Source organism: Rana temporaria, chromosome 9 (assembly GCF_905171775.1).
Source record: "Rana temporaria chromosome 9, aRanTem1.1, whole genome shotgun sequence".
Classification (NCBI taxonomy): domain Eukaryota; kingdom Metazoa; phylum Chordata; class Amphibia; order Anura; family Ranidae; genus Rana; species Rana temporaria.
In genome coordinates, this window is record NC_053497.1 from 31,593,425 (window position 1) to 31,605,543 (window position 12,119).

The window sequence follows — 12,119 nt, forward strand, 5'->3', positions numbered from 1 at the left end:
ACGGTGTATCTCCTGATACGCCGTCGTATCTCTGAGTTCCGTCGGTCGGGTCTATGCGCCCGATTCATAGAATCAGGTTCCGCATAGATCTCCCTAAGATCCGACAGGTGTAAGTGACTTACACCGTCGGATCTTAGGCTGCAATCTCACGCTGTCCGCTAGGTGGCGCTTCCGTTTGTATACGTGAGGAATATGCAAATGAGGAGTTACGCAGATTCAGAAACGAACGACCGCCCGGCGCTTTTTTTTTACGTCGTTTGCGTTCGGCTTTTTCCGGCGTATAGTTACCCCTGGGTCTATGAGGCGCAGCCAATGTTAAGTATGGCTGTCGTTCCCGCGCCGAGTTTTTAATTTTTTACGTTGTTTGTGTAAGTCGTTCGCGAATACGGCCGGACGTAATTTACGCAAACGTCGAAACCAATGACGTCCTTGCGACGTCATTTGGAGCAATGCACGCTGGATAAATTTCCAGACGGCGCATGCGCTATTGGATCTGTGCGGGGGACGCGCCTGATTTAAATAGTACACTCCCCCTAGCCGCGGAATTTGAATTCCGCCGGGGGAGTTACGATACGCTGCCGCAAGTTTTGAGGTAAGTGCTTTCTGAATACAGCACTAGCCTCCAAAACTTGCGGCGGCGGATCGTAAATCAGATAGGTTACGTGGATCTAAAGATCCGCTAACCTATCTGAATCTGGCCCAAGATTGTTCGGGAGAGAAAAAATAAAAAAGGGGAAAAAAACACTCCAACTTACAATTTGGTAGAAGAGTCCTATAACTCTCCAAACATGATCAGTAATGATGTGGATTTAGTACATTTCCTGGGTCTCCCAATTATGGATAAATAGGACAGTCGAATGAGAGCAATCATAGGCCCACAAAGTTCTGCCCGGGGGTTGTGTAGGGGAAGGGGACCAGCCACTACACAGCAATATCCTGAGATAGTAGCAAGAATCGCGACGTAGGGGTGTGAACAGGCACAGAAAAATAAAAAACAACAATGAACTTACAAGAAGAGGGCCAGCTACCAAAGGTACTGAACCCCCGGCTCCTACAATTCAAGTGCACGTGGTGAAAATCAAAAGGAAGTGCATGGAAAAAAAGCGGTGCCAAATATAATATAGTGAACTAAATAAGTAACAATTGTGAAAAGAGAAAACGAAAATCCCATGAGACTTGGGTATGATGCAGGAAGTGCTGTAAAGCACCATATTGCATCTGCCAGTGAGTGGTGTTCATAAAGCATTGAGTGAAAGCTGGCTCTTCTTGGAAGTTCATTGTTGTTTCTTAGTTTTCAGTGCCTGTTCACACTCCTACGTGTCTCATGACATTGCTGTGTGCTGGCTGGACCCCTTCCCAAACCCTGGGGAGAACCATGTGGACCTATGGGTGCTCCTATGCGGCTGTCCTACTTATCCATACTTGGGAGACCCAGGAAATTTACTAAATCCACATCATTAATGATCACGTTTGGAGATTTATAAGACTCTTCTACCAAATTGTAAGTCCCCCCCTTTTTTTTCTCTCCTAAACAACCTTGTTTCTGATTTCAGATATCTATATGTACCTCTCCTGAGGAAGCGAGTGCTGTCGAGCGAAACACGTAGAAAATCAGTAAATTTGGATTTTCAGTCATATTATAATTATTATAACGTTGGCTATTCATGTATATATATCTGCAATTGTATGCAACACAAATAATTTTAAATGTATGTAGTATTTGTTATATGTCTAATCAATAAAAAAAATTTCATTCATTCAGTCAGTCATTCATTCAATACATTTTTGTACATTTTATATATGTAGTTGAGCCTTGCAAAGTCCTTTGGGAATTTTTGGTGAGTTTTAAAGGCCAGTTTAGGTGCTAGAACACGGACAGGTGCCCTTTAATCCATCCATAGTTTTGTCAACTAAAATCTTTCCATATGTGGTTAGGCACAAACCTGCCCAGAGTTATTGGCCCAGATTCACAAAGCACTTACACCGACGTACGTGCAAATGTGCGCCGGCGTATGTGTGCGCCAGACCCACAAACCAACATGCGCCTAAAAACAGGCTACACCCCGCCGACGTAGCTTGCACACGCCGGCGTAGGGTGGGCGCACATATGGGCTGGGCGCATGGTGCTGCTCCCGTTGAAACATGCAAATGAGGGAAATACACCGATTCACGAACGTGCGCATGCTACGCGAGATGCACGTAAATACGTCCGGCGTAAAGTTATTCCCCATAAATGAGGTGCAACCCGGCAACAGACATGCACAGGTCTGCACCAGGGAACACAAGCCAGCAGTATTGTGCGTTGAACGTGTGTCTGGGCATACGTTATGTTCACGGCGTACGCAGTGATCCGGCGTAGCTTAGGCAGTTGTGCTGGCGTGGTTGTGAGCAGGCGCATGGGGGTGCTGTGCTTGCATCCACGTCACGGCACATGCGCAGTTCGTGATACGTACCTGCCTGTCGCGCGGCCCATCTCTTGCATGGGGTCACGCCTCATTTGCATGGGTTCACGCCCACTTCCACCTACGCCGGCGTGCGCCTTCGAAACCCACGCCACGCTGGCGCAGCGTTGAGAGCACTGGCTTGCTGAATGCAATGCTTGCCTCTCCGCGCTGCGTTGGCGTAGCGTACAGTGTTTGCTCTACGGCGGCATAATGGGCACCTTGCTCTCTGTGAATATGGGCCTTTGTCTTCATAATGATCCATATAGATGATTTCTCTCTCACCTTAAAGGCTAGATCTGGAATACGTTTGTAGAAATCATCCACGGGGGTGAGGCTGCTGAGTGGAACGGCCCATTGTTCCTGAGTGGATTCTGGCAGGGGCGAGGCTGGGGGTGGGGGTGCGGCAGCAGAGGACTTCATCTGAGAGACAGGGAAAGAAAATCAATTATTGCCTATATAATCACCAAATCATGCATATCAATCACTGCCACAATTTTGGACCTTGCAACCATATTTCAGCTTAAACCGATTAGGCTTCATTTCCATGGACGTTTTACAGCCACTTTTCTGAGCTTTTTTGCAGCTTAAAAACGGCTCTCCATGTTAGTCTATGGCCTCATGCCCACCATGACGTTTTTGAGCTGTAGATGGCTGAGCCGTTTTTAAGCTGCAAAAAAAAAAACAGGACCAGTGCGTTCTGAAGCTCCAGAGTTAGAGCTGTAAAAATGCCAGACGTTAAAAAACGCTCAAAAACTCGCAAAAACGCTACCGCAGCGTTTTTGAGCTCCAGCTCAAAAAAAAAAAAAAACACATGGACAGGTGTTTTTAAGCTGTAAAAAAAGGATAAAAAAAGTGGCTGTAAAAACGTCCATGGAAATGAAGCCTTAAAGTGGAGGTTCACCTAAAAATAAACTTTTAACATTGCATTTATGAGATTAATGACAATTAGAATCGGCTGTTTTTTTTTTAAAAATACGTCCGTACATACCGTTTCCTATATGTGTTCTCACCGCCGCTTCCGGATATGATGGTCGGGGCTGGGCGTTCCTAATTGACTGACAGGCATCCGACCGACGCATACAGCACGTCACGAGATGCCGAAAGAAGCCGAGCACGTTCGGCTTCTTTCGGCATCTCGTGACGCGATGTATGCGTCGGTCGGATGCCTGTCAATCAGATGCCATAAAAATACCCCCTATTTTGTAAACGCTATAACTTTTGCGCAAACCAATCAATAAACGCTTATTACGATTTACGAAAAATATGTAGGAGAATACGTATCGGCCTAAACTGAGGGAAAAAAAAAAGTTTTTTGATATATTTTTGGGGGATATTTATTATGGCAAAAAGTAAAAAATATTCATTTTTTTCAAAATTGTCGCTCTATTTTTGTTTATAGCGCAAAAAATGAAAACCGCAGAGGTGATCAAATACCACCAAAAGAAAGCTCTATTTGTGGGGGGGGAAAGGACGCCAATTTTGTTTGGGAGCCACGTCGCACGACCGCGCAATTGTCTGTTAAAGCGACGCAGTCCCGAATCGCAAAAAGTGCTCTGGTCTTTGGGCAGCAATATGGTCCGGGGGGTAAGTGGTTAAGTAACCAGTAGTCAGCAAGATAGAAGAATGTGATTGGTTGCTTTAGGATACTGCACTGGGTGCCATCCTCCCTGTCTTTTGGGCAGCATATAAATAATCGTGAAGGTGTGTTAACCCCATAAGTTGCCCATTCCTCCCATCTGACCTCTACACCCAGCTCCTCCAGGCTATCCGCCCTGTGAAGTCCCTCCGTCTTCTCTGCCTTGGGCTTCTGTTTAATTTTGGCTTCATCTTCATCCTCACTGGAGTCTGCCAGAGAGAAATCTTCCAGAGTCCCCAGCAAGTTGGCCAGAGAAAGAACCCCCGGGGGCTTCGATCCATCTGTCAGGGGAAAGGGAAGGTGGGTAAAAGTTAGTACATCCCTCACTGGTATTCCTAACAAAGCGTGTTTCCTGTAGTGTACCACCCACTAAATAATCAGATCCTATCTTCTAACACACAGCGGAGAATCACAGCACATGCGCTCAACTAGACAACTGATTGGTTCCTTGTGCTGCTCCTCCCATTGGCAGTCTGTTCTCTGCTGTACAGGGATCACAAGGGGCCAATACCAGGACAAATTCAGGTCCTAAAGCTGCTCCATTAATAAATTACAAGCATGATCCGTTCCAGGAGAATGCTTGTAATCCAAAGTACTCACATATCAAAGTGAGTTTCCCCATTGAAGTCAATGGAAACTAAAATAATTTGTTCCACATGGTCTTCAATGGCATGCAATACCGCATGCGCCCAGCGGTGGGGAGGGGGTGTCAGAGAGCCTCGGAAACGGGCAGGAAAGGCCCGAGGAAACCTCGGAAAGACTCTGTACCCAAGGTTTGCCAAGGTCAGCCAAGCTGTCCTCGGGCCTTTCCGTGCATTTCCAAATGGCACCGATCAGCGCTGTTCGGCACCCCCCCCCCCCCACCTCAGGCCAAACGCGGTACTGCACACCGCTTTGGGCTAAATCCTGCTTGTTTTGCGAGACATCACTCGCAAACCGAGTTTAAATACAGTGCTCGTATTGCGAAGCTCTCGTTAACCACGTTACTCGCAATCCGAGGTTCCACTGTAGTTTTTTTTCACAAATAGAGCTTTTTTTTTGGTGGTATTTAGTCAACACTGCGTTTTTTTATTTTTTGCTAAATAAATGAAAAAAAAATTAATAAAAAAAATATCTTTGTTTTTGTTATAAAATTTTACAAATAAATGATCTTTCTTCATATATTCAGGCCAAAATGTAGTCTGCTACTTTTTTGGTGAAAGTAACCAAAATCAACGTATATTAGTTAGTCTGTAGATAAATTATAAAGTGCACAAGCAGTTTATGTCTAAAAAAAAAAAACACTCAACCCTGAGGGTCTCATTTTTTGAGGCCTGAAAACACCAGGACAGTACATATATCCCTCAAATGACCCCTTCTTGGAAAGTAGAAAGTCAGAGGTATTTAGTAAGAGGCATGGCAAGTTTTTTTGAAGGTGTATTATTTTGTCACAATTATTTGGAAAATGAAGAAAATTGGAAAAAAATTAAATAAAAAATTATGGGCCAGATCCACGTAGATAGGCGTAACTTTAAATGGGAGTAGCGTATCGTAGTTACGCTACGCCGCCGCAACTTTGAGAGGCAAGTGCTGTATTCACAAAGCAATTGCGTCTAAAGTTACGGCGGCGTAGCGTAAATGTTCCGGCCTAAGCGCGCCTAAATCAAATGAGGAACAGAGGGGCGTGTTTTATGTAAACTAAGCATTACCCCACGTAAATGACGCTTTTTTCGAACCGCGCATGCGCGCGCATGCTCAGTATCACGTCGAATTTTCAAATTAAATTACGCCTGCTCAATGTCTAGACGACGTGAACGTAATTTACACAAAGCCCTATTCGCAAACGTTTTACGCAAACGACAGAAAATTTGACGCTGGCCCGACGTCCATACTTAACATTGCGTACGCCTCATAGAGCAGTGGTAACTATACGCCGGAAAAAGCCTTACGCAAGCAACGCAAAAAAATGCGCCGGGCGGACGTACGTTCTGAGAATCGGCGTATCTAGATCATTTGCATACTCTACGCGGAAATCAACGGAAGCGCCACCTAGCGGCCAGCGTAAATATGCACCTATGATCCGACGGCGTACTAAGACGTACGTCAGTCGGATCTAGCCCACATTCAGGCGTATCTTGTTTTGTGAATACAAAACAAAGATACGCCGGCGCATCGTAGAACTTACGCGGCGTATAAATAGATACGCCACCGTAAGTTCTTCGTGGATCTGGGCATATATATATATATATATATATATATATATATATATATATATATATATATATATATATATATATATATATATATATATATATATATATATATATATATATATATATATATATATATATATATATAGGCCCAGATCCACGAAGAACTTACGGCGGCGTATATATATATTCACAATTTTTTTTTTCATTGTCACCAGTGCAGTACAGTTTTATCATATAACGGTTGTGGGCGTGATCAGGGACACTGACTGGTGACAGTATGTATAAAAAAAAATAAAAAAAATAATAATAATTTAATGTTTTTCTTTTTTTACACAGTGTGACCAGAGCAATATAATGTTACCATAGTAACTATTTACTACTCTGGGGAGGTGATCAGGGTTTTTTTTTTTGTTTTGTTTTTTTACACATTATGAATTTCACTGGTATAATCAACCATTTTTTACTGAATTTTACTTGGTGTTTTATTATGATTAGCTGCGATAGGACACTGACTAGTGGAGGTATAGTTTGTAAAATAATTTAATTGGCATAGATAAATGTATAAATACATAATTATGAGAAACCAATATAATAATAATTTCATTTAAATACAGAAAAGAGAGATAAGTTTTGTTTATTTTCTCTGATATACGCTAATCACATGGTCCAGATGGGGTGTGATTGGCCCTGTCTGTACCATGTGATCACTGTGACAAATCACAGCTAGTAACACAATTGTACACAATGGGCCAGATTCACAAAGGAGAGCGCATCTTTGTGCGGGCGTAACGTATCCTATTTACGTTACGCCTCCGCAACTTTGACAGGCAAGTGCAGTATTCACAAAGCAAAGTTGCGGCTGCGTAGCGTAAATAGGCCGGCGTAAGCCCGCCTAATTCAAATGTGGAAGATGTAGGCGTGTGTTATGTAAATTTATTGTGACCCCACGTAAATGACGCTGTTTACGAACGGCGCATACACCGTCCGTGAAAGTATCCCAGTGCGCATGCTCCAAATTAACCCGCAAAAAGCCACTGCTTTCGACGTGAACGTAAATGACGCCCAGCCCTATTCGCAAACGTCGTAAAACATGAAAAATTTGACGCTGTTCCGACGTCCATACCTAACATTGGTACGCCTTATCTACACCTCATAGAGCAGGGGTAACTTTACGCCGGAAAAAGCCTTACGTAAACGGCGTATCTGTACTGCGACGGCCGGGCGTACGTTCGTGAATAGGCGTATCTAGCTGATTTACATATTTCTAGGCGTAAATCAGCATACACGCCCCTAGCGGCCAGTGTAAATATGCAGTTAAGATACGACGGCGTAGGAGACTTACGCTGGTCCTATCTTATACAAATTCTGGCGTATCTGATTCTTTGAATCAGGCGCCAAGTTACGACGCCTCAGACTCAGAGACACGACGGCGTATCTGGAGATACACCGTCGTATCTCCTACGTGAATCTGGGCCAATGGATGCAAATGAAAGTAAGCCATCCACTGTTTACACTTGTCATGCAATCTGCTGTGATTGGTCACAGCAAACACATGGTTTTCCAGCAGCAGGCCTGTACACTGATCAGTAAAGAACACAGCCAGTGACAGATCGCAGTGAGGCCCTGTGACTGCGATCCAGGTGGATGTCTATATGACGTCCACCTGAAATGGCAAAAACTTTTATTTTTGATTCAACGTTAACAGAGTAAGGAGTGCCATCCTCCTGGCTGTGCTGCGTGGCAGAGCTATGTACATCTCAGGACAGAAATACAAACCTATTGGCAGGTAAACAGCTCTCATATATGTATATCATTTGTGTATTCTAGAGCCTTTAACCGTACTGCTTTATGAAACCTCTATAAACAAACATATTATTCATAACCCCCCGATTACCCAATTGCTTGAAATTCATTCCATTTTTCCATCCAGGGGGAGCAGATAAGAGATCTGTTTTAAGAAAAGAGAGATAAGTTTTGTTTATTTTCTCTGATATACGCCTACACGTGAAAGAATGTAGAAATATAGAACATCGGGATTTGTTATGATAAAACTTGAACTCCATTTATCTCAATTGCTTAGTGTTGGCTAAATACTGAAAGATTTCATAAAATCCAATAATATTCTAGGTGTGCCAAAAACAGACATTGTTCTGTTTTGTACAGCACACAGAAAAATTGATTTACTAAATTACTAAATTAGAGCGTGGAAAATCTGGTGCAACTCTGCACTGTAACCAATCAGCTTCCAGGTTTTATTGGCAAACCTTCACTGAACAAGTTGAAGTTAGAAGCCGATTGGCTACTATGCACAGCTGCACCAGATTCCGAATGCTCCAGTTTTAGGAAATCCCCCCCCACAATCTTTAAATAATAGTTTAATAGTTCAGACACACCATACTGGAAAACAACTAGAGAAGCATTCTTTTAGGTTACTTACATACTGTAGCCGCGCTAACGCGCTGCTCGTTTTAGCGTAGTTTAACCCCCGCTAGCAGCCGAAGAAGGGGTTAAACCCACCTGTGTTGCGGCGCTTTCGAATGGGCAGGGGCAGTGTACACCGCCCAAAAAATGGCGGCTTGCAGGACCTTCATTAATATTCTGCAAGCGCACCGCCCCAGTGTGAAAGCACTCGGGCTTTGGCACCGGGGAGGCATGGGAGGCAGTTTACAGGCGCCATTTAGGCTTCATTTCCATGGACGTTTTTGGACATTTTTACAGCCACTTTTCTGAGCTTTTTTTGCAGCTTAAAAACGGCTCTCCATGTTAGTCTATGGCCTCATGCCCACCATGACGTTTTTGAGCTGTAGATGGCTGAGCCGTTTTTAGGCTGCATTCACACCTAGGCGTATTGTCGCCTGTAGCGCGACGCTATTGCAGCCTGCAATACGCTGGAGGGGTGATTTTACATTGTCGGCTATGGAGATGGTTCACATCTCCACGCCGAACGCCGAAACGCCTGAAGCTCAAAACAAGTCCCACACCTTTTTTTCAGGCGGCTTTCATCGTTCGGCCATAGCCGACAATGTTGATCACCCCACCTGTGTATGTTACCGCGGCGTATTTTACCGCGTTTTGTCACGGCAAATTACGGGACAAAACGCCGCAATTTGTCGCGGCAAATCGCGGTAAAATACGCCGCGTTCAGGTGTGAATGGAGCCTTAAGCTGCAAAAAAAAAAAAACAGGACCAGTGCGTTCTGAAGCTCCAGCCTTAGAGCTGTAAAAATGGCAGACGAGAAAAAATGCTCAAAAACGCTAAAAAAAACGCTGCCGCTGCGTTTTTGAGCTCCAGCTCAAAAAAACAAAAAAAAAACATGGACAGGCGTTTTTAAGCTGTAAAAAAGGCTAAAAAAGTGGCTGTAAAAACGTCCATGGAAATGAAGCCTTATAGTGCTAAAATGCCTGAAAACTGCCTTCAGTGTGAAAGTAGCCTTAATTATTTTTTTTTTAGATGGAGGAATCCCTAAAATAATCAGAGAAGCTCTGCTAAAAGTTATTACATCTCCAGCTTATAGTATAATAGCATGATCAGAAAAAAGGGATTTTTAATACAGCTTACCTGTAAAATCCTTTTCTTGGAGTACATCACGGGACACAGAGCAGCATATTCATTACTATGTGGGTTATATGGAGTACCTTCAGGTGATGGACACTGGCAATCTCAAACAGGAAGTGCCCCTCCCTATATAACCCCCTCCCATAGGAGGAGTACCTCAGTTTTGTAGCAAGCAGTATGCCTCCCAAAATGGTCCCCACAAGAGGGGTGGGAGCTCTGTGTCCCGTGATGTACTCCAAGAAAAGGATTTTACAGGTAAGCTGTATTAAAAATCCCTTTTTCTTTCTCGTACATCACGGGACACAGAGCAGCATATTCATTACTATGTGGGATGTCCTAAAGCAATGCTTTACTGAGGGGAGGGAGAAATCTTCCCAAGACACAAGGATTTAATTCAGAGATACTCTCAAATAATAATAAATCCAACTTAGTTGAGAAAATTAAATTTAAACTTAAATTTTAACTCAAGGGTGTCCCCGATTCTGAGGGTCTTAAATCGCAGCCCGCAGCACTGCCTGCCCAAAGGCTGTATCTGTATTCCTTCTTACGTCCAACTGGTAAAATTTTGTAAACGTGTGGACTGAAGACCAGGTTGCCGCCTTGCATACTTGAGCCATAGAGATCTGATGGTGTGCTGCCCAGGAGGCGCCCATGGCCCTGGTAGAATGGGCCTTTACTGACAACGGAGGAGGCAACCTCTTCAAGCCGTAGGCCTGAATAATTAACTGTTTAATCCATCTCGAAATGGTGGATTTTGCAGCTGCCTGTCCCTTCTTGGGCCCATCTGGCAAAATGAATAACACATCTGTTTTCCGAATCTTCTCTGTAGCTTTAAGATAGGCCTTCATGGCCCTGACAATATCCAAGGTATGCAGCAACCCTTCCTTTCTGGAAGTGGGCTTTGGAAAAAAGGATGGTAATACCAAATCCTGGTTCAGGTGAAAACTGGATATAACCTTTGGTAAAAAGGAAGGATGAGGACGGAGAACCACCTTGTCCTTATGCAGAATAAGATATGGCTCCTTACAAGATAAGGCTGCCAACTCTGACACTCTTCTAGCGGAAACTATGGCGACCAGAAATACCAACTTCCTTGTTAGTAAAACCAAAGGAACTTCAGCCAACGGCTCAAAGGGTTGTTTCTGTAGAGTTGACAGAACAAGATTCAAGTCCCACGGACAAAGTGGTGACTTAACCGGAGGATTAATACGCAAGACCCCCTGAATGAAGGTCTTAACCAGCGAGTGGGTGGCCAGCGGCCTCTGAAACCACACTGACAAAGCTGAAATCTGTCCCTTGATTGTGCTTAATGCCAATCCTTTATCCACTCCTAGCTGGAGAAAACTTAATACTCTATCAATGGTATATTTGCGGGAAAGCCATTTCTTGGACTCGCACCAGCCTACATAGGCCCTCCAAACCCTGTAATAAATTACTCTGGAGACTGGCTTTCTAGCCTTAATCAGGGTAGAGATTACTTGTCTAGATAGACCTCTACCCCTAAGAATCAGGGATTCAGCCGCCAGGCCGTCAAATTTAGACGCCGTAATGCAGGGTGGAGGATCGGGCCTTGTGAGAGTAGGTCTGGTCGTAGAGGAAGCGTCCAAGGGTCTCCCACTGACATCTTTAGGATTAGTGAGTACCATGCCCTTCTGGGCCATGCTGGAGCTATCAGAATGACTGGCTTGTGCTCCACCCTGATCCTGCGCAACAGGCGGGGTAGTAACTGGAGCGGAGGGAAGGCATATAGAAGATTGAACTGATGCCAAGGGTAAACTAATGCATCGGTCCCGCAGGCCATAGGGTCCCGAGTCCGGGACATGAACCTGTCGAGTTTCTTGTTGAGCCTTGATGCCATGATATCCACGTCCGGCATTCCCCACTTCTGGCAAATTATCTGAAATATTTGCGGATGCAGAGACCATTCCCCTGGCGACAGAGTCTGACGACTCAAGAAGTCCGCCTGCAGGTTGTCCACCCCGGGAATGAATATTGCCGATATGCAGGGCACATGATTCTCTGCCCATAGGAAAATTAAGCTCACTTCTCTCTGAGCTGCTTGACTCTTGGTTCCCCCTTGGTGATTTATATATGCCACAGCCGTGGCATTGTCTGACTGTATCCTCACCGGGCACCCCTGTAATTTGGAGGTCCAAGCCCTGAGGGCTAGCCGAGCAGCTCTGAGCTCCAAGATATTGATGGGCAATTGACTCTCCTCCTGTGCCCACGTACCTTGGTGAGTGCACCCATCCAAGATCGCTCCCCAGCCCTTCAGGCTGGCATCTGTGGTCA

General features: G+C 44.5%; 1 protein-coding gene across 1 annotated transcript in view; it reads right to left on the reverse strand.

Annotated features, from left to right (window-relative positions):
* SKIV2L (Ski2 like RNA helicase) overlaps nucleotides 1-12,119 on the reverse strand; it is a 106,076-nt gene that overhangs the window by 71,083 nt on the left and 22,874 nt on the right. Inside the window, exons 8-10 of the mRNA XM_040323079.1 lie at nucleotides 8,167-8,220; nucleotides 4,186-4,361; nucleotides 2,727-2,864 (exon numbers count right to left, since the gene is read on the reverse strand). Of these exons, the coding sequence (XP_040179013.1) occupies nucleotides 2,727-2,864; nucleotides 4,186-4,361; nucleotides 8,167-8,220 (368 nt within the window). The remainder of the gene's footprint in view (nucleotides 1-2,726; nucleotides 2,865-4,185; nucleotides 4,362-8,166; nucleotides 8,221-12,119) is intronic.